This window comes from Hemicordylus capensis, chromosome 2 (genome assembly GCF_027244095.1).
Source record: "Hemicordylus capensis ecotype Gifberg chromosome 2, rHemCap1.1.pri, whole genome shotgun sequence".
Lineage (NCBI taxonomy): Eukaryota > Metazoa > Chordata > Lepidosauria > Squamata > Cordylidae > Hemicordylus > Hemicordylus capensis.
In genome coordinates, this window is record NC_069658.1 from 230,149,505 (window position 1) to 230,177,373 (window position 27,869).

A 27,869-nucleotide genomic window follows, 5' to 3' on the forward strand; every position below is an offset into this window, starting at 1 on the left:
CTCAGGAGGAGACTTTGCAAGGAACTTCTCCTCCTCCCCACCCTTTAATCTGCCCTCCCTATATGATGTGGGATATATACAGGGCCGGAATAAGGGCAACTGATGCCCTAAGCGCAGCCCAACAATGGTGCCCCCCTCCGCCCCCTCCATTGCTTACCTGACAAGACATTAAAACTCAAGCAAATTATTTACTTATACCTTAATATTTATTTAAATTTTAAAGTTTCCTTCTAAATTTTTTAAGGCAAAACAAAACAGTTCCACTGCCTATAATTTCATATAAATAGCTGCAACAGAACAAATGATTGAGAAAAATATTTCATCTTCAAGGTCAGACATCATAACATACGACCATCTTTTACATGAAGTTTTATCAATATTTTGTACTGCTCTTTACAGTAAACTCGCAAATCAGTGGCTTTTTACTTCAGATACATAGTTTAGTCGTTTCTTGAAACTTTAGTTGCTCACTGAGCCAAATAAAACATTTTTTTTAACAATGCAGAGTAAAGTCGAACATGGCAGATAAAAACAATTACAAAAATTTGACTAAAGTTGAGTGTGGCAGTGAAATGCAAGGTGGCAAAAGAAATGCAAGGTCACAATAAGGGAGGCAAAAAGAGAGTTTGAGGAACATTTAGCTAAAAGTATCAAGGGGGATAATAAAAACTTCTTTAAATACATCAGAAACAGGAAACCTGCCAGGGAGGCGGTTGGACCATTAGACAATGAGGGAGTGAAAGGGATTATTAAGGAGGATATGGAGGTTGCAGAGAAGCTCAATGAGTACTTTGCGTCCAACTTCACGGCAGAGGATACAGAGCATATACCTGTTCCTGAACCAGACTTTTCAGGGATGGAGGCTAAAGAACTGAGTCAGATAGAAGTGACAAGGGATGATGTTCTAAACTGTCTGGAAAATCTGAAAACTAACAAATCACCAGGGCCAGACAGACTGCATCCATTCAAGTGTCCTTAAAGAACTCAAATGTGAAATTGCTGACCTCCTTGCCAAAATATCTAACATCTTTGAAATCAGGCTCTGTACCGGACTGGAAAGTAGCAAATGTAACACTAATTTCCAAAAAGGGATCCAGGGGTGATCCAGGAAATTACAGGCTGGTTAACTTAATGTCCATTCCAGGCAAATTGATGGAAAACAACCTGAAGGAAAAAATTGTAAAGCACATAGAAGAACAGGCCCTGCTGGGGGAGAACCTGCATAGCTTCTGCAAAGGGAAATCTTGACTCACAAACCTTTTGGAGTTCGTTGAGAGTGTCAACAAGTGTGTGGATCAAGGAGATTCAGTTCTGGCCTGAATTTCTGAACTGTATTATTTATTATTGTTGTTGTTTGTTTGTTGATAAAGAACAGCAGTTTTTTTAAAGAACTGCACATTTTGTGTCTGGTGTGGTTAGAGTGTTGGACTAGGACCGGGAAGACCCGAGTTTAAATCCCCATTCAGCCATGAAACTCATTGGGTGACTCTGGGCCAGTCATGTATCTCTCAACCTAACCTACCTCACAGAATTGTTGTGAAGATAAAAATAACCATGTACACTGCTCTGACCTCCTTGGAGGAAGTGAGGGATATAAATTTAATAAAGAAAATAATGATCATTGTTGTTGTTACTCTTTCCACCCTCTCTGTTTGTGCAAAAACCAAAATATCATTCACTAGATGGAGTTGTTATTGATTCCAAAGTGCACCCACCCCCCATCTCTTCTAAAAAAATGGTTTTGTAGTGATTGTAGCTAGGGAGCCCGGGCGGAAAGTCGAATAAAGGAGAGGTTGGTGGCATTAAGAGGCTGCTGGTCACTCTGACAGAGCCAGAGAGAGAGAGAAATAGAGGAACAGGAAACCCACAGAAGGAAGGAGAAGAATGGAGAAGGAAGGAAAGGCAGAGAGGGAATCGAAGCAGAGAGCTGCTTCAATTCTTGGCTCTAACAGAGAGCTTCTATTCTCAGCCAAAATGGCTGCGATAGATTCAGACTTGCTTTTATTACACGATGATTGAGAGACGAACTTAGATCTGATTTTATGAACAGCTCTTGGGATTTCCAAGTTTGATCCTGTCGAGAAAGAAAGATCTGAACAATATCCACACTATTCTTAATGCTACAAGGAATAAGGGTCCTAACAGGATGTGCAGCGTCTTAAAGGGCAAACCTAGAAGATCACAGAGCCATCGTTATTGAACTGATTTTGTCTGTAACAAAATATGGAACTTAAGCACTCTGTATATTTAATGTTCATTTTCTTATGTTTCCTATTCCTGTTTCCTATTTCCTATTACTCCCCTTTCCCATTGATTGATTGATTGATTGATTAAGTGCCGTCAAGTCAGTGTCGACTCTTAGCGACCACATGGATAGATTCTCTCCAGGATGATCTGTCTTCAGCTTGGCCTTTTAGTTCTCTCAGTGGTGCATTCATTGCTGTCGTAATGGAGTCCATCCACCTTGCTGCTGGTCGTCCTCTTCTTCTCTTTCCTTCCACTTTCCCCAGCATTATGAATTTCTCAAGGGAGTTAGATCTTCGCATAATGTGTCTGAATAGTTTGGCCTGGTCATTTGTGCCTCGAGTGAAAATTCTGGATTGATTTGTTCCATGATCCGTTCGTTTGTTTCCCTGGCTGTCCATGGCATCTGCAAAAGTCTTCTCTTTCCCCATTATTGGTCTATATTCCCCCCCAATATAATAATTAGGTTTTTTAAAAAAAATTCCTTTATTATTGCTGTTTCCAAATTGTTTTTTATTATTTATTTATTTATTATTAAAAAATTTATACCGCCCTTTCAAAAGGCTCAGTTAAAATATTAAAAGACTCAGTTAAAATATTAAAACACCATTAAAATCAATTAACAATTAAAACAGAAAATTATAAAACTGCATAAAATAATTAACAATTAAAACATCATAAAACACCAATTAAATAGCCAAAACAATTTAAAAACAAGTTTTAAAAAGCTGAGAGAGCTGGGTTGAAGAGATGTGTTTTCAGAAGTTTCTTTAAAATTGCCAGAGATGGGGAGGCTCGTATCTTAGTAGGGAGCACATTCCACAATCTCGGGGCAGCAGCCGAGAAGGTCCGTCTCTGTGTAGCCACCAAATGAGTTGGCGGCAACTGGAGACGGACCTCCTCAAGTGACCTCAACGGCCGGTGGGGCTCATAGCGAAGAAGACGCTCTCTTAAATACCCAGGGCCTAAGCCGTTTAGGGCTTTGTAAGTTATAACTAGCAGTTCGTATTTTGTCCGGGAACCTATTGGCAGCCAGTGTAACTCCATCAGTAAAAGAGTAACATGGTCTCTCCGAGATGACCCAGAGACCAGTCTGGCTGCCGCATTCTGAACCAACGGAAGCTTCCGGACTACGTACAAAGGCAGCCCCACGTAGTGCTCATTACAAAAGTCAAGTCTGGAGGTTACTAACAAATGTACCCTGTTTTGAGGTCACTGATCTCGAGGAATGGACACAGCTGGCATATCAGCCGAAGCTGACCGAAAGCACCCCTGGCCACCGCCTCAACCTGAGAAACCAGGGAGAGGTGTGAATCCAGAAGTACTCCCAAACTGCGAACCTGTTCCTTTTGGGGAAGTGTGACCCCATATAGGACAGATAGATCAAAATCGTCTCTAGAGTTCTGACCCCACACAATAAGTTTCCTAGGGAGTCATATGCTAGTACTCTGCAGCATGTACTTAATACAAAACGGTGGCCAACATGATGCACAGTTCTAAGGTAGTGATGTAGCCACCATTGGACAAGGGGGGACAGATGTCCCTGGGCCACAGTGCACCCCCTCACCCTCTTCCTACACCCAGCTGGTGAGCGAAGTGTTCACTGGCTGAGAGTGTCTGGCACAGCCCCTCTTTCACTCCCAGTCAGTGGTTCATTTGCCAGCTGGGGACCTGCCAAGGCAGAGCCACCATTGAATGGATGGATTCAAATAACCCTGCTGTGAGTCTCTGAAAGGCCACCTGAGCCCACTGGAGTTCATTCCCAGCCAATGTTTGCTGGCTGGGTGCATTTATTTCCCTTGAGGGAGAGGAAGGGAAATAAATGCACTCTGGAGGGCTCATGCAGGGACGGAGCGCCAGTATTTCTTGGCTTTACTGACTAGTGACTCCACTAGTGAGTGTGGCCATGGGGGCTGTCATGGAGGGCGCCTGCACATCTGAATTTGCAGCTACATTACTGTCAATGTGTCAGATGCTGTGCAGATCAGTTGTGATGTCATCTCGTGCCAGTGGGAGGGCTCACATCACTTATTTTAATCCCCCCCCACTTTTTTCGAGGGGGGGAATCTAAGTGAGTTTTACAACTAGGTCAAATAAGCAAAACACATTCAGTAAAAATACAGAAATGTAGATCTAGTAATAATTTATTACGGTCAGTGACCAGTCAACATACATACCAAAATACAAATCAGCATAAAACAAAGTAAAATCAAAGCAGTGAGACGAAGTAACAAAACATCAGGTTATACAGAAATCTCAGTTACAACGAATCAATTGCTCCCGTCTCAATTTACAGGCTGCCACACAGAATCTTGCTGTTGCCACTGTAACAACTGCTTGTTGATCCGCCAGTAGATAGGAGATGTAATACTCTTCTGATTGACCAGGCCTATTTTTAAAGAATGGCTTTATCCAGATAGTACGAATGTCCCTATAATAGGCACAGTGTAAGAGAGCATGTAAGACAGACACAGTGTCACCCGAACCACATGGGGCATAACCGGTCCCTTAGCGGTATCCCCTTAAATCTGCCATCCAAAACGGCAGAAGGTAAAGCATTAAACCACACCAGCGAGAAAGCTCTCCTCTGATTTAAGGTGGTCAAGTGTGTGAGGTATGCAGCTGGCTGGAAGAAGTTTGAAAATCCACCTAAAGTACTACTGGTGATAACCAGACGTAAATCCAATTGCTTTTCCATATCCACCACACGCTGTTTAATAATTTCTTGGCAGCATCATGACCCAATGTTAATAAATATTGCAGCGAGAAGCCATATCTGCCCAAACGACTGTCAGATGCTGTGCAGATTAGTTGTGATGTCATCATCTCATGCCAGTGGGAGGGCTCACATCACTTATTTTAATTTAACCTCCCCTTGCTTTTTTGGCGGGGGGGGGGCGGGGAGTCCAAGTGGGTTTTACAACTAGGTCATAAAAGCAAAACGCATTCAGTAAAAATACAGAAATGCAGTTGATCGAAAGAATCAGAGCAATAAACTGTATACCAGTGTTTATTGACAAGGCAGAAATTAAAACCTTTCTTTGTTCCACCTTGTACTTAATTTTCACCATAATACATACAAGGAAGGAGTCAAAAGAACATCAGGAGGGAGAGAATTCTGGGCTGTGGGGGCCACTATAGAGAAGGCCCTTTTTAGGCATGCAAGAGAGTGCCACTGAACCCACTTACAAATGGGCAGGGAGGAGGTCCCACCCTGGCAGGTCACTCACCCAAGTGCAGTAACTGTGCTGGCAGGAGAGCTGGTCTTGTGGTAGCAAGTATGAATGGTCTCATTTGCTAAGCAGGGTCCACCCTGGTTGGCATTTAAATGGGAGACTAAATGTGAGCACTGTCAGATATTCCACTCATGGGATAGGGCCACTCTGGGAAGAGCATCGAGGTTCCAAGTTCCCTCCCTGGCAGCATCTCCAAGATAGAGCTGAGAGAGGTTCCTGCCTGCAACCCTGGAGAAGCTGCTGCCGGTCTGTGTGTAGACCCGGACTGCTCAACGTTGGCCCTCCAGCTGATTTTGGACTACAGCTCCCATAATCCCCAGCCACAGCAGGCAGTAGAAAGAGGTTATGGGAACTGTAGGCCAACATCTGCAAGAGGGCCAAAGTTGAGTAGCCCTGGTGTAGACGACGACTGTCTTGAGCTAGATGTATAAATGGTATGAGTCTGACTCCGTATATGGCAGCTTCCTATGATCCTAGTGATGGGCAACCTAGACCGACCGAGGTTGCAGATCATGGAAGTTCCTGTTATGGCCCATTGCCAGGAATGGGCTAGGTTGCCAACTTTTGGTGCCAAACTGCCCCTTCATTTTACTCCACCCCTTATTCCCCCCACTTACATAAACCATTTTAAAATAACTGAATGTTCCTTGCACTTAGGACTTATGGGGGGGGGGTACAGATAAGTCGCCCCCTTTTTCGGGGGCTCCCCCTCAAATACCTTGATCCTAAACCATTTAGGTAAAGCCATCCGCCCAATACCACTCCGTTTCCGGAAATGGTTCTTTGTAATGATCCAGGTTAACCAGTTCAGCCAACAAACGTCCCCGTTTTACCCCCTTTCCTTCCCGCCCCTGACGCTAGGGCGGAGGAGGCGGCGGAGAGAATGTGCTTTGGGGTTCGGTCCCGAAATCCTCTTCCGAAGTATCCGGTTCTGCCCAACGACTGCCCGACTGCCCGTTCCCCATCGAGAGACGATTTCCCTCTCGGCCAGTTCCAGGGCAGCTGCTGGAGGCGTCTCCTCGCCTCGTTCCCAGCAGCAGAAGCAGCAGGAAGAAGATCGCGGCGCCCAGCCTGCCCTGGAGCTGCCGAAACGGGCTCCTGATGCATCTTGGGAATGTCCGCCTCTTGCCCCTCTGGGCAGCTGCCCTCCTGCTGCTGGGCGGCTGCTCTGGTGAGTATCCCCGGAGGAGGGCTCCGAACTGCTGGCCGCTCGGGGAGGGAGATGCCTCTGGTTGTTGCTCTGGGCATCTCTGCCCTTCTGCCGATCGCTACCTGGGGGGCTGCTTGTGGGGGGAGCAGTCCTTGGCGAAGCTCCCCGCCCGCTCCAAGTGGGCTCCTCCGTGATGGGGAGGGGGAGAGATTTGCAATCTCCTCTGGGGCAGCAATGTGGAAACGGGGATCGAAGTGGGAGAGGAGATTCATGCTGCCCGGAACCTGACCTGGGCTCTGGTTGCCAGCTGCATTCCGCGCGTGTGTGTGAGAGAGGGAGGGGCATTAAAGAGTGATGAAAGTGGGTCAGAAACATTTGCACGGGCACTGCTCCTAAGTGCAAAGGATATCACGGAGACCTTTTTTTAAAGCTGATAAATTGGCGATGCTAATGATGCGCCTATTAACTTCCAAACAGTTCTCTCCACCAAGACCTCTTCTGTGGCAACTGAAGATGGTATATTTTACACTGAAACTGTTTTGCCTTTAACCTGTAACATCTAGTGAATGATATTTTGTTTTTTGCACAAACAGAGAGGGTGGAAAGAGTAACAACAACAACAACAACAATTATCATTAATTAATTTATTAAATTTTTATCCCGCACTTCCTCCAAGGAGGTCAGAGCAGTGTACATAGTTATTTTTATCCTCACAACAATTCTGTGAGGTAGGTTAGGCTGAGAGATACATGACTGGCCCAGAGTCACCCAATGAGTTTCATGGCTGAATGGGGATTTGAACTTGGGTCTTCCCGGTCCTAGTCCAACACTCTAACCACACCAGACACAAAATGTGCAGTTCTTTAAAAAACTGCTGTTCTTTACAAACAAACAAACAACAACAATAATAAATAATGCAGTTCAGAAATGCAGGCCATGAGAAATTTGTATTTTAGATAAAGTTGTATTTTAGCTAAAAAGTGACTGACGACAATCAGTCACACCTCTCCCTGGTATCTCAGGTTGTTGGCTAGAGATGCTTTCTATCAGCTTCACCTGATACACCCGCTGCATCCATTTCTTGATATGAACAACCTTAGAACAGTGGTACATCGGATGGTCACCTCCAGACTTGACTTCTGCAATGCGCTCTACATGCAGCTGCCTTTGTACGTAGTCCAGAAACTGCATTTGGTCCAGATTGCAGCAGCCAGGTTGGTCTCTGGGTCATCTCGCGGAGAGACCACATCACTCCTGTGTTGAAAGAACTACACTGGCTACATTTCCAGGCAAAAGACAAAGTGTTGGTTATCCTCTCTAATAAAAGCCTTGGTGTCCGTCCGTGGACGGACACCAAGGCGTGTGTTCGTGCCTCCCTGGCCTGTTCTGCGCCTGCGCGAAGCGCAGGCGCAGAACAGGGCAAGGGAGACACGCTCGCCGGCACCCGGCAGCCATCTTGGGCGGCCAGAAGCAGCCGCCCCAAAGAAGCCGGAAAACTGGCGCCGGGGTAAACTGGGCGAGGCAGCGGCTCCGCCGCTGCCTCGGCCAAAAGAGACGGAGGCCGGGGGCGGAGCGGAGGCCACTTAAATATTTTTTAAAAGGCACCCGCAGCCGACGCCGCCGACCCTCCCTCCCAGCTGACCCCCCCCATTAAGGGCCAAATCGGCCCAGCCACTTGCCTCCGCAGCTTCCGCCGCCGACCAACCGCCCGCCCACCCAGCTGCCGATACCTCCTTGCTCCCGGAACACGTCCTCCGCTTGATCCGCTGCTCGATTAACAGAAGGAGAGAGGTGCTCGCATGCAGAGCTCCACTCTCTTTAAAGTCTCTTCCCGAACTGGCGCTTTGCGTCCTTGCCGCGCAAACCGCCAGTTCGGAAAGAGACTTTAAAGAGAGTGGAGCTCTGCATGCAAGCACCTCTCTCCTTCTGTTAATCGAGCAGCGGATCAAGCGGAGGACGTGTTCCGGGAACAAGGAGGTATCGGCAGCTGGGTGGGCGGGCGGTTGGTCGGCGGCGGAAGCTGCGGAGGCAAGTGGCTGGGCCGATTTGGCCCTTAATGAGGGAGGGAGGGAGGGGGAATGGCAGCGGGGGGACAGGAGAGTCGTTACTAGGGCCCGTTGTTCAACGGGCCAAAATTAACTAGTTACCTATAAAGCCCTAAATGGCTTTGCCCTGGGTATTTAAGAGAACTGTCTTCTTCATTGTGAGCTCCATCGCCCATTGAGATAATCTGGAGAGGTTCATCTCCAGTTGCCATCTGGTGGCCACACAGGGACGGGCCTTCTCTGTTGCTGCCCCAAGACTGTGGAATGTGCTCCCTACTGAAATACAAGCCTCCCCATTTCTGACAACTTTTAAAAAGCACTTGAAGACTTACCTCTTCACCCAAGCTTTTAAATCTGACTCTGGTTTTAAATTGTTTTCAGGTTATGATTTCCTGTGTTTTAACCTGTTTTATGTCGCTGTAAACCACCCAAGAGATGAAAGGCTGGGGCGGTGTACAAATCTGACAGATAGATAGAAAAGAAAAGCGGAGTAAGTAGTAGCCCACACTCCTCTAGAATCCAGACCCTGGCCAAAGGTCTCCATTTCTCCTCCCCCTGACAAAGGCACTCCTAGCAGACCCCACTGCTACTCCCCACAGAGTCTCCCCCAATGAATCCAACATGCATCTGCAGTCAAATTCCCAGCTCTGAGGGTTTCCCCACTCAATGTCATGGAATGTGACTCTATATAGGTAACAAAATATATGTGCACACATGAGGAAGTGCTAGGGCACTGCCTACTGAAGACACTCACATATCTGTGATACACACATATAAAGAAGGGAGGGAGGATCGCAGGTCATATCATCCTCCACCGCAGATGGCTCCGAAATGTCAGAGGAGGTCGGCGACTGATAGGATGTCCGAAGGCCCTGGTTGATAGCAGGTGGCACTATTGAAGGCACATCCAGCAGATTTTCTATAAGATCAGACAGGTCAGGGATAAACGAATCCGAAGTCGGGCCAACTTCCGAAATAGTCAATGGGACGAAATCCTTGGACTCCCCCGGTGGAAGTAAGGCCGGGCCAAAAGATATAGAGGAGACAGACGCAGGGGACCCCAGGAGACTATCATCTGAAGAGCAGACTGGAAGATCAGACATTAAGTGGCACAGCCGGGCTTCTTTATGGATGGGAGAGGATCCCCTTGGGGCATTTGAGCGAGAAGAAGAATCGGTGGGCCTCTGAGAGACCCTGTTCCTACCCTCCCCAGGATTGATGAATTCTGTGAGGGGGGGCATTTTAAAATCTTGTCTCTGGGCCCACTCCAACCTTGCTACGCCCCTGTAGCAAGCATGACTTGTCCCCTTAGCTAAGCAGGGTCTGCCCTGGTTGCATATGAATGAGTGACTTGGTGTGTGAGCAGCACTGTAAGATATTCCTTTCAGGGGACGGAGCCGCTCTGGGAAGAGCATCAGAAGCTTCCAAGTTCCCTCCCCGGCAGCATCTCCTAGATAGGGCTGAGAGAGATTCCTGCCTGCAACCTTGGAGAAGCTGCTGCCAATCGGTGTAGACAATACTGAGCTAGATGGACCACTGGTCTGACTCAGTATATGGCAGCTTCCTATGTTCCTGTGTGGGGGCGAGCCGCCGGACAATGAGGGCTCGTATCTCCTGGGCCGGGTGCTCATAATATTGCTGATGAAGGGAAAGAGGATGCTGAGTCATCTGGATCTTGGCAACTCAGATCTGGAGCTGCAGATAAGTGCAACGCTAGCCAGAAAAGGAGGAACTTGGCTGAGTTACAACTCTAAACTACAATCACCACTTGTCATCATTTTGGAAACCACAGTGGAGGGACGTGATTGACTTCCCCTATACATCTGTCTATGACAGCAACATCCTGCCTAGGGCTTCCGTTGACTAGGAGGCTGTCCCGTGTCCTTGCAGGCAAGACACAACTTGGGAAGCTCAAGGGAAGCGCTTTGTTTTTACTCCACAACTAGCAAAGGCCAAGTCCTTGGGAAGAGCTGCTCCTAATTCTTGGAATAGCAGGGAGAGGAGCACCCAGCAGCCTGCCTGTCCCAACTTGCCCCAACATGCAAGATGGAAAAGAGCTGATCTTGTGGTAGCATGCAGGAATTGTCCCCTTTGCTAAGCAGGGTCCACCCTGGTTTGCATTTGAATGGGAGACTGCACATGAGTACTAAGATGTCCCCCTTAGGGAATGGTGCCCTTCGAGGAAGAACGTCTGCAGGCTTACATGCAGGAGGTTCCATGTTCCCTCTCTGGCAGCATCTCCAAGATAGGGTCGAGAGAGACTCCTGCCCGCAACCTTAAAGAAGCCACTGCCAGCCTGTGTAGACAATACTGAGCTTGATGGTCGGACTCAGGATATGGCAGCTTCCTATGTTCCTCTGCCCAGACTGTGAAGAGGGCAGGCAGAACAGAAGAGGAAGGGGAGAGACGGGGCAGAGGAATATGAACGTCAAGCTCTTCTTTTGGCTGCTCCTTTGTCTTCGTGTTTGATTCAGGAGCCAAATTCAGCCCAGCTGAGAAAGAAGAACTCTCCCATTTCCCAACATGAACAAATGGTCAAAGACCCTTCTGCTGTGGTGTGTGCCAGCAGCAGAAACAAAGCAATGGGTGGGAAGGGCTCTAAATCATAGGCTTGGCTCCCATCATTTTTGCACATGGCTTGCTATGTGCACATCAGGATCCTGGGATTTGGGATTTGAGATACAAGAACATAAGAACAGCCCTGCTGGATCAGGCCCAAGGCCCATTTAGTCCATCATCCTGTTTCGCACAGTGGCCCACCAGATGCCGCCAGAAGCCACAAGCAGGAGTTGAGGGCATGCCCTCTCTCCTGCCATTACTCCCCTGCAACTGGCACTCAGAGCCATCCTGCCTTTGAGGCTGGAGGTGACCCACAGCCTTCCGACTAGTAGCCATTGATAGACCTCTCCTCCATGAAGTTATCCAAACCCCTCTAAAAGCCATCCAGGTTGTTGGCCGTTACCACATCTTGTGGCAGAGAATTCCACAAGTGGATTATCCGTTGTGTGAAAAAGTACTTCCGTTTGTTGGTCCTAGATTTCCCAGCAATCAATTTCATGGGATGACCGCTGGTTCTAGTGTTATGGGAGAGGGAGAATAATTTCTCTCTATCCACTTTGTTCACACCATGCATGATTTTATAGACCTCTGTCATGTCTCCCCGCAGTCGTCTTTTTCCTAAACTAAAGAGCCCCAGGTGTTGTAATCTTGCCTCATAAGAAAGGTGCTCTAGGCCCCTGATAATCTTGGCTGCCCTCTTCTGCACCTTTTCCAGTTCTACAATGTCCTTTTTTAGATGTGGTGACCAGAATTGTATGCAGTGCTCCAAGTGTGGTCGCACCATAGTTTTCTATAAGGGCATTATAATATTAACCGTTTTATTTTCAATCCCCTTCCTAATGATCCCTAGCATGGAATTGGCCTTTTTCACAGCTGCCGCACATTGAGTCCACACATTCAATGAGCTGTGCACTGTGACCCCAAGATCCCTCTCCTGGTAAGTCACCGACAGCTCAGATCCCATCAGCATATACTTGAAGTTGGGGTTTTTTGTCCCAATGTGCATCACTTTACACTTGCCAACATTGAACCGCATTTGCCACTTTGTCGCCCACTCACCCAGTTTGGAGAGATCCCTTTGGAGCTCCTGACAATCAGTTTTGGATTTCACTACCTGAAAGAGTTTGGTATCATCTGCAAATTTGGCCACCTCGCTGCTTACCCCTACCTCTAGATCACTGATGAATAAACTAAAAAGAACTGGTCCCGGTACAGATCCCTGGGGGACCCCACTTCTTACTTCCCTCCATTGTGAAAACTCTCCATTTATACCGACCCTCTGTTTCCTGTCTTTCAACCAGTTAGCAATCCACACACGTACTTGTCCCCTTATCCCATGACAGCTAAGTTTCCTCAGGAGTAATTGATGAGGAACTTTGTCAAAAGCTTTTTGGAAGTCCAGGTATACTATGTCAACGGGATCATCTTGATCCACATACTTGTTGACACTCTCAAAGAAGTCCAAAAGGTTGGTGAGGCAAGATTTACCTTTGCGGAAGCCATGATGGTTCACTCCCAGCAGGGCCTGTTCTTCTAGGTGCTTTACAATTTTATTTTTGAGGATGCTTTCCATCAATTTGTCTGGAACAGATGTTAGGCTAACCAGCCTGTAATTTCCTGGATCGCCCCTGGATTCCTTTTTGAAAATCGGTGTTACATTTGCTACTCTGCAGTCCTTTAGTACAGAGCCCAATTCAGGGATAAGTTAAATATTTTAGCAAGGAGGTTGGGAATTTCACATTTGAGTTCTTGGAGGACTCTTGGATGGATGCCATCTGGTCCTGGCGATTTGCTAGTTTTCAGTTTTTCCAGACAGTTTAGAACATCATCTCTTGTCACTTCTAACTGCCTCATTCTTTAGCCTCCATCCCTAAAAAGCCTGGTGCAGGAACAGGTATATGCTCAGTATCCTCTGCCATGAAGATGGATGCAAAGAACTCATTTAGCTTCTCTGCAACCTCCATATCCTCCTTAATAATCCCTTTCACTCCCTCATTGTCGAATGGTCCAACCGCCTCCCTGGCAGCTTTCCTGTTTCTGATGTATTTAAAGAAGTTTTTGTTATTCCTCTTGATGCTTTTTGCTAAATGTTCCTCAAACTCTCTTTTTGCCTCCCTTATTGTCACCTTGCATTTCTTTTGCCAGACTTTGTGTTCCTTTCTGTTCTCTTCATTTGGACAGGCCTTCCAATTTTGGAAGGAAGTCTTCTTCCCTTTTATGGCTTCCTTGACGGTACCTGTTAGCCAGCCATGCTTGCATCCACCTGGACTTAGTGGTACCTTTCCTCCTTTTGGGTATACAATCTAACTGGGCTTCTAGTATTGTGGTTTTGAGTAAACTCCATGCACTCTGAAGCGACTTTCCTGATTTTCCCTTTCAGCTTCCTTTTCACCATACTCCTCATTTTAGAGAAGTTTCCTCTTCTGAAATTCAAAATCTCTGTGTTAGACTTCCTTGGTGATTCTCTCCCCACATGTATGCTGAATTTGATGGCACTATTGTCACTGTTCCCTAAAGGGTCAATGACATTGACATCACGCACTAGATCCTGGGTGCCACTCAGAATTAAGTGAAGCTCGCCTTCTCTCTGCTTGGTTCCAAGATCAACTGTTCTAGGGCACAGTCATTTAGCGTATCTATAAATCTGACCTCTTTGTCATGACCTGACTGTGAATTTACCCAGTCTATGTGTGGTTTATTGAAGTCACCCATGATTACAGCCCTGCCTCTCCTTGACGCCTCCCCGATTTCCTGCTGCAACTCCCAGTCACTGTCAGTGTTTTGGATAGAGCTGAAAAGAAGCGTCTGTAGATGCTTCTATGAAATGCTGGAGCCAAGGACCTTCTTTCTGCCTTCATGCAGCAGGGAGGAAGATCATGGACGACAGTGGGCGGCAAAATGGCAAATGCAGTTCAATGCAAGCAAGTGAAAAGTGATGCAAATTGTGTCAAGAAAACACAACTTGACATATACACTGATGGGGTCTGAACTGTCAGTGACTGACCAGGAGAGAGAGCTTGGGGTCATGGTAGATAGCTTATTGAAATAGCAGCTGTGGAAAAGGCAAATTCCATGCTAGGGATCATTAGGAAGGGGATTGAAAATAAGAATGCTAATATTCTTATGCCTGTATACGAATCTATGGTGCAGCATTATTGGAGAACTGGTGCACATTTGGAGTACTGCATACAGTTCTGGTCACCGTCTCTTAAGAAGGATATTGTAGAACAGGAAAAGGTGCAGAAGAGGGCAACCAAGATGATCAGGGGTCTTATGTGGCAAGGCTACAGCATCTGGGGCTTTTTAGTTTGGAAAAGAGGCAACTACGGGGTGATATGATAGAGGTATATAAAATTATGCATGGAGCAGAGAGAGTGGAGAGATAGAAATTTCTCTCTCACACACACAACACTAGAACCAGGGGTCATCCCATGAAACTGAAGGTTAAGAAATTTAGGACCAACAAAAGGAAGTACTTTTCCACACAGTGCATAGTTAATCTAAGGAATTCTGTGCCACAAGATGTGGTGACAGCCACTAGCCTGAATGGCTTTAAAAGGGGCTTAGACAAATTCATGGAGGACAGATCTATCAGTGGCTACTTGTCTGGTGTCTATGGGCTACCTCAAGCCTCAGAGGCACGATGCATCTGAATAGCAGTTGCAGGGGAGCAACAGCCAGTGATAATAAGGCATGCCCTTGCCTCTTGCCTTGAGCTTCCCAGAGGCATCTGGTGGGCCACCGTGTCAAACAGGATGCTGGACTAGATTGGCCTTGGGCCTGATCCAGCTGGGCTGCTGGATGCACCTAGGTCACTTTGGGGGCCCTTGACAGCAAAAGCCCTAACTCTGCTGCCCATCTCTCTCCCCTTTCAGGCACCTCCTCACACTCTGTGAAGGTTCATATTGCAGTGTGGGATTCTGCTGAAGAGCTACCCCAGTTCATGGGTCTGGGGTACTTGGATGACCAGCTCTTCGTTCGCCGTGAGCAGAAGATGAGGCAGTTTGTGCCTCTAGTCCTGTGGATGAAGAAGCTGGTCCAGGATGATCCTGAGTACTGGCGCTTGTACACCCAGCATACATCTGGTCTAGAGGAGATGTTGAGCCAACATGCGGCGATGGTCCAAAAATATGGCAACCAGAGTGAGGGTGAGTGGGAGGGGCATTGGTGAGTGAGTGGGATGGAGGGAGGGAACAGTAAAGGTGGGAGGGAGGTTGTGAGTGGAGAGTGGGAAGGAAATTGTTGAGTGAGTGGAGAGTGGGAGGGGCATTGTGAGTGGAGAGTAAGAGGGGAATTGTTTCTCCCATTTTCCTCGCTCCAAGTCTATCAACTTATCCACATAGGGCAACATGTGTTTTGAATAAAATCGATGCTGTGGACGAGAGAGAATGCTGGCTTATCTCTAAGGGGACAGTTTTCTAAGTACAGTCTGGGAGTGTATGATATGGGGTATCCCAAAGCTGAATGTAGGATCTGTCAGCATGCAAATGTCAGTTCCATATTTAAGGTGTGAATGTGGAACCGACTTCTCTTCTCTTTTAGGTTTTCTCACTTGGCAGGGAATATGTGGCTGTGAGCTGAGGGAGGACGGTCAGAAAGTGGGGAATATCCGCTATGGCTACAATGGGAGGAACTTCATCAGCTTCGACAAGGACACCGTCTCCTGGACTGTAGCAGCCAATGCCACCGCTCCAGGGCTCAAGAGGAAGTGGGACACTATCTCAGCCCATCCTCAGTATTACAGGGATTTCCTGGAGGAGGAATGCATTGAGTGGCTGCAGAAATACATAAAGTATGCCAAGGAATCTTTGCTGAGGATAGGTGAGGATGACAAAAACAGGGGCAGAGACAGAAATTTATCTCCATTTTGGACCCTGCACAATCTAGACGGAAAGGTTGATCTTCCTGTTGTGGTGAATGAGCAAGGAAAGGGGTTAGAATGATGAGCTGTATCGTCTCAGAACACAGATCTCAGATCATACACCAGGTCTCCATGCACCAGGGACTATAGAAAACACTGCTGCCCTTAGCATCTTCTAAGACTATGGTCCCCAGCTGAAAAGAGACAAGTCAGCATCAAAAACCATTTGCCTTCATTCAACCTCACCGGAGCACTCTAAAACTTCCTTTGGGTTGAGTCAGAATAAGGTGATGATGGGTTTACCTTCTGCAAAGATAAATCTTGCCTCACTAACCTTTTGGAGTTCTTTGAGAGTAAGGATGTGCAAACCGGTTCGAATTCCAACCAGTTTTAATTCAAACTGGGTCGGTTTGATGGTTCGAATTCGAACCGAACCAGCCATCAGGTTTGAGCTGCTGGTTCGAATTCGAACCAAAATGGGGTTGGTTTGATTCAAACTAGTTTGAACTGGTTTCAACCTCCAAATGTTGGTGCGGTGGTAGCTGGAACCCAGGGGTACCGACCACACAAACCCCAAAGCAACCGGACACTCATATGATTTTTTATGAATTTTTGAAATTTATTTTTATTTTTTCCTCATAGGGTATAATGGGACTCAAAGCAGCCCATTATTCCCTATTGTGGAGCACCCATGGTTGCCAACAGCCATCCATACCCCGAAGTAATCAGACACTCCTATGATTTTTAATGAATATTTGAAATATTTTTAATTATTTTTCTCATAGGGTACAATGGGACTTGAACTAGCCCATTATCCCCTATTATGGAGCACCTAGGGGCACAAAAATGGGGTGGTTGGTAGACACCCGGGGTGCCTACAACCCACAAAACCCCAAGGCAATCGGACACTCCTCCGATTATTGGTGAATTTTAAAAGTATTTTTGAATTCCTCATAGGGAATAATGAGGATTGCAGCAAATGTATAGCTTCACGTGGGGGGGGGAGGGGTGGCCTAGAGTGGAGTGTGGTGGGTGGTAGTTCCCAAGGGGGCAAGGAAACTACCAGACCTATTTGAAAGAAATTGGGGAAAAGGCTGGTTTTTTAGTGATTTTTGAAGTTTACGTGTCTTCAAGGTTTTCTCCATAAAGAAGCATGGAGGTGTCAGCAATGTCGGGGGGGTGGGAGGGGTGGCCCTGAGCAGAGTGTGGTGGTTGGTAGAGCCCAAGGGTGGCAAGGAAGCTACCAGAATTATTTGAAAGGAATTGGGCAAAGGGCTGGTTTTTAAGTGATTTTTGAAGTTTACGCGTCTTTAAGGTTAGCAAATGAGAGTGGATTCATGGTTTGTCATTGAAAATCTCACATGCTACCAGAGAATCTACACTCAGAAACCTCAGAAACAACAAAACCCGGCACCCCATGGGTTAGCAACCCATGGGGGTGGTTGGCGCCCTCTGTGTACTACACCACCTCTCTCTCTGGGCCACCCCACCACCCCTCAGGTGCAGTTATGGGGCTACTGAAACCTCCATTCTTCCCTATGGAGAAAAACCTTAAAGACACTTGGGGGGTGCTGGGAGCGAGTGGTGATGTAGTGTGCAGAGGGTGCCAACCACCCCCATGGGTTGCTAAAGTGTCGACAAAATGTGCGGCAGCTGTGAAAAAGCCAATTCCATGCAAGGGATCATTAGGGAGGGGATTGAAAATAAAACTGCTAATACTATAATGCCCTTATACAAAACTATGGTGCAGCCGCACTTGGAGTACTGCATACAATTCTGATCACCATACCTAAAGTAGGACATTGTAGAACTGGAAAAGGTGCAGAAGAGGGCAACCAAGCAACTTTCTTATGAGGCAAAGCTACAACATCTGGGGCTTTTAGTTTAGAAAAAAGATGCCTGTGGAGAGACATGATAGAGGTCTCTAAAATCATGCATGGTGTGGAGAGAGTAGAGAGAGATAAATTTCTCTCTCACATAACACTAGAAGCAGGGGTCATCCCAGGAAATTGATTGCCAAGAAATTTACGACCACAAAAGGAAGGAAAAGTTGTGCCGTTAAGTCAGTGTCGACTCCTAGTGACCACAGAGCCATGTGGTTTTTCTTGGTAGAATACAGGAGGGGTTTACCATTCCCATTCCCACACTGTATGAGATGATGCCTTTCAGCAACTTCCTATATCGCTGCTGCCTGATACAGGAGTTTCCCATATTCTGGGAAACACACCAGTGGGGATTCAAACCAACAGCCTCCTGCTCTCTAGGCAAGTTACTTCCCCATTAGGTGGCTCAACAAAGGGAAGTACTTTTTCACACAATGCATAATCAACATGTGGAATTCTCTGCCACAAGATGTGATGACAGCCAACAACCTGGAGATGGAGAGCTGGTCTGGAGATGGAGAGCTGGTCTTGTGGTAGCAAGCATAACTTGTCCCCATAGTTAAGCAGGGTCTGCCCTGGTTGCATATGAATGGGAGACTAGAAGTTTGAGCACTACAAGATATTCCCCTTAGGGGATGAAGCCACTCTGGGAAGAGCAGAAGGTTTCAAGTTCCCTCTCTGGCTTCTCCAAGATAAGGCTGAGAGAGATACCTGCCTGCAACCTTGGAGAAGCCACTGCCAGTCTGTGAAGACAATACTGAGCTAGATAGAGCAATGGTCTGACTCAGTATATGGCAGCTTCCTATGTTCCTAACCTGGATGGCTTTAAGAGGGAATTGGATAACTTCAAGGAAGAGAGGTCTATCAACGGCTACTAGTTGGAGGGCTATAGGTCACCTCCAGCCTCAGAGGCAGGATACCTCTGGATACCAGTTGCAGGGGAGTAACAGCAGGAGGGAGGGCATGCCCTCAGCTCTTGCCTGTGGGTTTCCCAGTGGCATCTGGTGGGCCATTGTGTGAAACAGGATGCTGGACTAGATGGGCCTTGGGCCTGATGCAGCAGGGCTGTTCTTATGGGTGCAAGAAAGGGGTTACTTCCCACTGTTTAACCCATCTTGCAATTCAGCAGTGTCTCGTGAGCACTGCTCTGGTGGGCAGGGGAGGCAAGAGGTGAGGATGTGGAAAAATAACTTTAAATGGCAGCAAATTCACCCCCATTGTTTCCTTGTATGGTTTACATGGCCATGTTGTCCCACCCAGCATCCTGTGTAGAGGTTGTGTCGCCTTGCTGCTCATTTGGCCTCTGTGCATGCACAGAGGCCATTTGAGCAGTTAGCATGGCAGATTGGTGCCATTGTAACCCCTCAAATGGCCTCTATACATGCACAGAGGCCAACTGTGCAGTGTGGATGGGGCAGCTTTCCTACAGGATGTTGGGTTGGCCAACACAGCCATGTAGAGCGTACCGGGAACCAGTGGTGGGGATGTTCACTGCCGTTTAAGGTTGTATTCTTTCCCCTCACCCCTTTCCCCTGGGGTGGTGTTCATGCCCGCCACTGCTGCAAGCTAGTATGTAAGCAAAAAACCAGCATGAGTCAACTCACAGGAGAATTCCTCTAGCAATACAGTGAGGCTTTGATGCTTCAAAAGACAGAACAGGACCTGGACAACACGGGGTATCTTTGTCAGTGCTACTCTCTCCATCCTCCCCATGTGGATCTGGGTCTTAAAGACCAAGGAAAAGTGTGCATGCATGGAGGGTAAGTTGTAAGCAAGCACAATTTGTGACATTGCACAAGATCATTATTGATCAGATGGCACGTCCATTCAAGCATCAGCCTTAGGGGCCAATTTCTTGGCTTTGTAGCGTTTGAGCCAAAATGAGATAGCCTTGACCCTGGTCTTAAACCAGCAGGTTTTCTAACATTGGATTTCCATAGTTTTTGAAAAGGAAATGTATCATTACAATGTTGGCAATCTCCTAATCCCCTCCCCAATGTAACGTTTAGTGCTGAATCTAAAGAGACAAGCTGACATGATGCTCAGCATTAAGCAGCTGTAAGGCTGCAGACTTTTAAGGCAATGCTTTTAAGAATGGGCAGAAGCGCAAGCAGCACTTCTTCCATCTCCCTCATTGTTGTGACTGGGCTGCAGGGTTACTGCTCTGTAGCGCTGCACATCATGTCAGCCACTGTGAACTTGACTATACTTTATATATTTATGAATCCACTGTCGTATATTTTGAAGGTTAGGAGATTCTTTTACAATCATCACTGTGATGTGTGAAAATCATCACTGTGCTATAGTATACTTGAGTGGCTGGGAACAGCTGGTTAAGGGCTTCTCCTCTGAGTGAAGAATCTCAGGGGTCTCAGTCATGGGGGTCCTTCAGAGGGTCAAGGTCAGGGAGAGGCCGGACTTCTGGCTCCACTCACCACAGACACCTCCTCTGAGGAACCTCTGTGTCCCAGTTGGGGGAGTGGTGGTGGTCCCTGACGACAGTGTGTGTTTGTGCGCGCGCGCATGTGTGTGTGTGTTCCTGTGTTTTTGCTTGTATTTTGGTTTGTGAGTTGTGGATTTCCATTTTGGTGGTTGGGTGTGTGCTCTTTGTGTATGGGTGTATATTTTTGTCTCTCTCTTTGTGCGTTTTCAAAATGGCTGGTCTAACTGCCTTTTTCATCCCCACAGTCTCCTCTCCCAGTTTCTTCCCCCCATCCTACACTTAGCTTAACACTCTTCTCTCGAAACAACTCCCCCTTCCCAGCCAGAAATGTTTTGGGCACAGTTTATTACATGTGAGGAATTCAAAAACATTTGATTGATTTGATTTATATACCACCCTTTCTAAAGTGGCTAAGGGTGATTTACCCTAAAATTAAAAAAAATACATACCAATTAAAATTAAAAAAAAAATTTACAAGAAGATTAAAATCAATATTAAAACAAAATATCACTAAAAATTAGGCTAAAAAGATGAATCTTTAAGGTTCTTCTCTAGGTCTCCAAGGAAGGTAATCACCACAGGTGTGTCGCCATAATTGAGTGAAGGGGTTCAAAGAACCCAGGTCCCCCAGCTCCTGAGGGCCCCCTAGCTCCTCCCCGCCCTATTTTCTTCATTATCTCCCTCACACCGAGGGGCCGCTGGAGAGAGGCGCGATCTCCCATGTCGGGACTGAGGGTGGGACTGGATGCCCACATGGGTTCCCTCCCTGCTATCAAAGTAGACCACCCACACTGCTATCCACCGGAAAAATGCTTTATTGAAACCCATTTTTGCAGAGCCCCCAGTGGTGAAGGTGCAGCGAAGGGTGAACAACCGTCGCCTGGAAACTCTTTTCTGCCGGGCCTATGGCTTTTACCCCAGGGAGATCCGTGTGACCTGGAAAAAGGACGGGGAGTTCTTGGAGCAGGAGCCCCTCCGTGGGGATGTTGTCCCCAACTCAGATGGGACCTACCACACCTGGATCAACGTCAATATTGACTCCAAGGACAGGGCGCGCTACCAGTGCCAGGTGGAACATGTTGGTTTTCCAGAGCCTCACCTCTTCGCCTGGAAGGAACCTGGTGAGCGACTGAGCAGAGGGAAGAAAGGACTGGCTTTTTTTGCAACTTTGGGAGGGCAGATCCTGGGAGATGAGGAAGGGATTGTTATCATAATGAATAAGTGCATGGATAATATATGCTGTAACTGGGTCTGTCTGGGAGGGCTCCCTTCCAATATTTTGCTCTTTCTTTCCCATTGCAGTCTTATCGGGTGCCATGCTGGGAGGCATTTTGGCGGCTGTGATTGGGGCTGCTGCTATCCTGTTGGTGGCCGGGATCATCTTCTGCATCAGTAAGTGGATGAATTTCCTGGGGGAGGGGAGATGCTCTTTTGTGGTCGAAGACCCCTGCTTGATAGCTCAGACCTCCTGGGCTGCAGCCATGAATTACTCATAAAATCTGGTGGATCTCCAGTCTCCGCACCTGGACTGGGCAGTACTCAGAGATCATCTAGTCCACTCCCAAATTAAAAGTAGAGCTGTACACCAGCTGAGAGTAAAGAATCCCCTAATGATGAAATGGCAAAATCCAGGTTATTGACTGAGCATCCAAGCGTCATTTAGTGCAGCCTCCAGGCTTAACTGTCCCCCAGATCCAAAGGTATGTACCTGATGTATTGGACTGAAGCCCCAGTGACTTCTGTGAGGCCTTTTCCATGGAAATCTCTCTCTCTCTCTCTCTCTCTCTCTCAATCTCAATCTCAATCTCTCAATCTCTCTCTCTCTCTCCTTGTTAATAAAGGCACCCCTTGAACGGGTAAGAATGGGGAGTGCCTCTTTCCCATGACCTCCTGCTTTGGACAGTCACAGATGCCCTTGCTGTTCCCCTCCATTCTAGCAGTCTTTTCAAAGTACTTAAAGATGCTGGAACATCAAAGAGTAGATCTCCTTTGTAGACCTTCTTTTTATTGCATATACAGTAAAAGGAAATAAATCCCACAAAATTCTCTTAAAAGTAAACGTTTAGACATAAAGACATCGTTGTCAATGCGCAATGTTTAACCATGTACAAACTGGCATTCTTATACAGCAAAAGCTGAAATTCTCCCAGGCACCTGAATCTGTACTTTTCTGAGCTCAGCACTAACAAAGAGGGGATGAGGAAAGGAATAAGTTAAACAGCTCACCCTTTAGAGGCCAATATACCTCAGAATTTCTTTAAATTCCTCTTTGCCATTAACCCCTGGTTTCCGAAAATCAATGTACAATGCTTCTCTGATGCTACCAGTAGCAGAGGGAGTCTGGTAGTGACCCATGTTTGGCTGCCCCCTGGCCACACCCCCCGCGTCTGACGTCAGACACGGGAGTGTTATTTCGCTCCCAAACGGGGCCGTAGTGCGCCACTGTTTGGAAGCAAAAAAACACCCCCTGCATCTGACATCAGATGCGGGGGGTGTGTCTGGGGCTGTGAGGTGTGGCCCCTGGAGGCCATGGCCCAGGTTCTTGGAACCCGTTCGCCCAGTGGGGGCTCCACCGCTGGATTCAACATTCTGTCTCCAAGGTACATACTTTAAGTGGCATTGTTTGTTTTTCCTTCATTATGCCTCTCTCTCATGTGTATTGACTAAGGTCTTTCTCTATTGATATACTTTAAGTCTGCCAGATGTTCTTTAAACTTAGCCAGTTGAGGCCTTCCAGTTTCTCCCACACAACATTCGCCACTATCTGTGCAAGGAATCGTATAGACAACACCTTTCTGTTTGCAGGTGCCTTCCCTATCTTCACACACTAGCCAAGCTTTTGTTTCACACCTTTGATCATAGAGTCTCGATCTCACCAAATGTTGCCTGAAGGTCTTAGCTGTTTGACAGACCACATTGGCCTTGACGCCATGCATCATTAAAATTTTATGAGACAACAAAGAGTATTGTGGAGTCAGCTCTTAGTTTGATTTTCTCCTCTCTCTCAACATGTATTATAGGACCGCTACTGCCTATGTTTCCCAGAATATGGGAAACTCCTATATCGGACAGCAGTGATATAGGAAGATGCTGAAAGGCATCATCTCATACTGCGTGGAAGGAGGCAATGGTAAACCCCTCCTGTATTCTACCACGATAACCACATGGCTCAGTGGTGGCCAGGAGTTGACACCAACTTGATGGCACAAGCTTTCCATTCCAACTGCAGACTACATTAAGGGTGATTCAGATGATTGGCAGAAATGGGACAGGGAGGCATGGGGGGGAGATACTATGGCTTATAGTTAGAAAATAGTACAATGAATTGGTTTTGAAACATCACAGTGTAGATGAGGTGGGTTTGAGGATGATCCATGACTGTTTTTGGACAGGAAGGATGAGAAATGGCTTGCTTACTGGAATTTAGAGTCTCACAAGTGACGCTAGCAGTTTAGCAGGGTTTTGTCAGTCAGATTTGTCAACGGCAGACTGGAGATGCAAGTCCCAGGTTTGTCTGCACAAACACATTGAGCAGTGTCATGTGGGCATGTCTGAACAGCCCATTCTATGGCGACCTCTAAGGAACCGTCCAGCAGTCTTGCAGAAGAGTGCACGTGGGCAACTACTTAACCAGTGCACCTGTACTTGCAGAGTGCTACTACATTGTTTCCAGTGTGGTTTGTAATGATGTCGTCCACCCTGATCCAAGATGGCGGGCGCGTGGATATTTGAGGCTCATGAGGGCTAACTTGTGGACTGCCTAACCGATTTGCTCCAAATCTGGTACAGTTGTAGTGAGGGACACATAGGGACACCTCACAGGCATGGTTTGTAATGATGTCTCTTGTCTTAGAAAGAGCTCTAATTGCAAATGCAGAAAATGCATTGTGTAGCATTTATGAAAGCTTTTAAGGTACAGAAACACAAGAGCAGTTACACAGTTCCGCATTACTAAACTAAAGAAGGAACACAGTCTGCAAATCACACAAAATTTAAAACATGAACTTTCTCTTTTCTTTTCCAAACCATTATGTAACCTTGAAATGCAGTCAGTATTCAGAGGCCTTTCATAATGTGAGACCCTGTAGCTTACTTAGCCTGTGCCTAAATCCAGCATGGGGTATGGCCCAATGGGAAATGCCCATGCAACGCTGTGCAGCTTGTGGACCATGAAGTCCATACCACTGAAGCTATTCTGCGACTGGGCCGCTTTTAGAAGTCTGCTGGGTATATGCTGGCTGTAAGCCGTAGTGGCTGGAGTATTGGACTAGGTCCAGGAAGACCAGAGTTCGAATCCCCATTCAACCATAAAACTCACTGGGTGACTCTGGGTCAGTCATGTATCTCTCAGGCTAGCCTACCTCACAGGCTGGTTGTGAGGATAAAAATAACCATGTACACATGGCACACCAACTGGCCCCAAATGTGGCCTAGCTGCAGGTTGCAGAAGGGACAGAGACAGTCCTTTGGAGAAGGTTCTGTGGGCTTTGGGGGAAAGTGGAGTGTCCTGGAATCTGTGGTGAGGGTGGCGTTTCCATTACACACTGATCACCAAACTGTGATCACCCAGCTGTGGTGTGTCCCTGCTGCCAGCTAGCACCCCTGAATGTGGAGGTCATCTGGTGGCCTCCTGACTGACCGCTGGCTCCCCTCCACAGTTCCTGCTCCTTTGTGGATGGAGGAGGATTGCAAGCAGTTCTGCTCGGGAAAACAGGGAGTGAAGAGCCAGACTTGCAGTAGTGAGCAGGAATTGTTCCATTTGCTAAGCAGGGCTTGCCTTGATTGGCATTTGGATGGGTGACCACAAGTGAGCACTCTAAGATATTCGCCTTAGGAGATGGGGCAGGAGCTCAGTGGAAGAACATCTGCTTGTGTGCTGAAGGTCCCAGGTTACATCCCTGGCATCTTTGCCTGAAACCGGGAGATGCCGCTGCCAGTCAGTGTAGACCAGGCGTCCCCAAACTGCGGCCCTCCCAATGTTGCTGAACTGCAACTCCCAGCATCCCTAGACACAATTTTTTTGTGGCTGGGTATGCTGGAAGTTGTAGTTCAGCAATATCTGGAGGGCCGCAGTTTGTGGATGCCTGGTGTAAACAGTACTCGGCTAGATGGTCTGACTCATTTAAGGCATCTTCCTGTGTCCCTATGGTCAATGGAAGACCTGAAGTCCTCTGCTCTCATCTCCCACTTGATGTCCTCCCAAGGACTTCCTGGTGGCTGTGAACTGCGGCTTTGTACCAGTGGCAGCCCACCATGGATCCTTTCCACCCCCCATCTCTGCCATCCACTTGCTGCCATCTCTTGGCCAGAGGCTTGAGGGATTAGGCGGGGTCATGTTTTTCCTCTTTTCTGAACCCCACTTCCACAAGCTCAGGTGTCTCTTGTGCAAGATTTGACACTTGTGCAAAAACCCTTGCATTGTGCTGCTCCTGATGTGGATGGTACAACGAGTGTGCAATATCACACTGCCTCCTTAATGTGGAGGGTGCAACAAGTTGTTATTCCGAATGTTGTTAAAAAGAGGCTGGAGGAGCATCTGCAGGTGGAGGGATGGGTAACTTCCTGGGGCAACTTTGAACTCTGACTCTCTGATTCTCTCTCTGCAGAGAAACAACAGGGAGGCTACAAAGCAGTGACCATCCTCCATCTTCAACACAGTGGAATGGCAGCAGATGCCAGCGGAACTCGGCAGAATGGCTAAGGAGTCTCTTTCTGAAGAGACATTGGATGGACCCTGAAGCTGCAGAAGAGCTGCTGCCTGCAACCTTGACCCGACCCCAAACCCCAAGTTTGGGAGAGGTGGCTACAGAAGGCCAGTCTGCTCCTCCCATCCATAGAAGAAATGTTTTCCTCTCTAGCAGGGGTTCTCACACTTGGGTCCCCAGATGTTGTTGGACTTCCAACTCCCATAATCCCCAGCCACTACCGCTTTTGACTCTTGTGGCTAGGGATTATGGGCATTGGTCCAACAACATCTGGGGACCCGAGTGTGAGGACCCCTGCTCTACAGAGTGAACAGCAGCTTTCAGAGGTTTGTGGAGAGGGGAGGCGTGTCGGCTGGCATGAAGGACAAGACCTTCTTGGTGCTGGCTCCACATCTGTGGAATGACCTGCCTGAGGAGATCTGATGGGCTCCCTCTCTTCCCACTTCTAGAAGGGCTATGAACTTTTTTGGAAACACACTAACAAGTGGGATGTAATTTTTTTTCTCCTGTGGCTTGTAATTCCCATTTTAATGCTGTTATGTTTTAATTTTGCTAAAAAGTCCAGAATTTTTTTGGCTGTGTTTCATAATGATTTCTAATGTCTATATTTATGCTTGTGTGCTGCTCTTAGTTTATTTTACATAGAAAAGCACTGTCAAAAAGAAGTAAATGAATGAAATCCAAAAGGCACTAATCTCCTCCTTTCTCTCTTTTACAGCAAATGACAAAAAGTCAATGGAGCAATTACCCCTGCAAAAGGGTCAGTTGCCCAGGCTAAATAGGCAGAAGAACCTCTTCAAGAGGTGTCAACATGAACACTGATTCTTAGAGGCAATTTTGTGGGGCCTCCAGATGACATTCTCCACATCCCATCAATCCCATCACTCCGTTGCACAATCTGTGTGACAATCCACGAAACACCCATGTGTTGTTTTCATGCCACCTTTATCCTCATGTGATCACTGTGGTGATTGGCTAGTAAACACTGTCAATCAAGAGGAATTTAAACTTAGGAACCTCCTCTGGAGAGAATTCCTAAGGAAGGGGCTTTGGAATGGAGTGAAGAGGTGGCTCTAAAATCCAGTTGGAGTGAACTAACAGGTTCCGAGTCAGGGCTTGGATGAGTCAGAGATAGGGATGGTTAAGGCTAGAGAGAGGATCTCTGATAAGAGTCTCTAGAGCAGGACTGAGGGTGGGATTGGGAGAGTGGTGGGTAGTTTTGCACACCAGGCGTGACCTCTGTAGAGCGAGCTTCACTATCAAATGTCCATGGTTGGTGTGTATGGTTGATTAGACAGGGTATCTAGCCAGGAGGGTTGTATCTCAGTACAGGTGTTGAAAGTCTCCTAAAGAGTCAACTCAGTAACTGGAAGGTAAAGCCTTTCTTGACGTACTGTGACACAATCTTACATACGTTTCTGAATTTGAATACGAGTTTGAAATATAAGGATGTGGTTTCCCTATAGGTACCCCATTCCGATTGCATATTTGTCTCTTTACGTGCTAATGCTTCAATCGGGGATAACCATAATGGAGTTTTAGATTCCAACCACTTTTTATATTTTTTCCACACTCTTATTAGACTCCTTCTTACATAATGATTAAGAAAATCTTTGTGCACTTTACTTTTATCTTACCACAGATATGAATGCCATCCAAACCTTCTATCAAATCCTTCCAGATCAGTTATTCTGGGATTTCTTAATGTTATCCATTCTTTTAACCATGTCAAACAAACAGCAT

The 27,869-nt window shown here is 47.0% G+C and overlaps 1 protein-coding gene across 1 annotated transcript; it reads left to right on the plus strand.

Annotated features, from left to right (window-relative positions):
• Positions 1-3,727: 3,727 nt before the first annotated feature.
• Positions 3,728-26,816, plus strand: LOC128343820 (major histocompatibility complex class I-related gene protein-like). The gene is made up of 7 exons (XM_053293256.1): positions 3,728-3,745; positions 6,342-6,651; positions 15,110-15,382; positions 15,777-16,055; positions 21,258-21,542; positions 21,724-21,813; positions 26,028-26,816. The coding sequence occupies exons 1-7, from the start codon at positions 3,728-3,730 to the stop codon at positions 26,120-26,122; spliced, it is 1,350 nt and encodes a 449-aa protein (XP_053149231.1). The 3' UTR covers positions 26,123-26,816.
• The last annotated feature ends 1,053 nt before the right edge of the window (positions 26,817-27,869 follow it).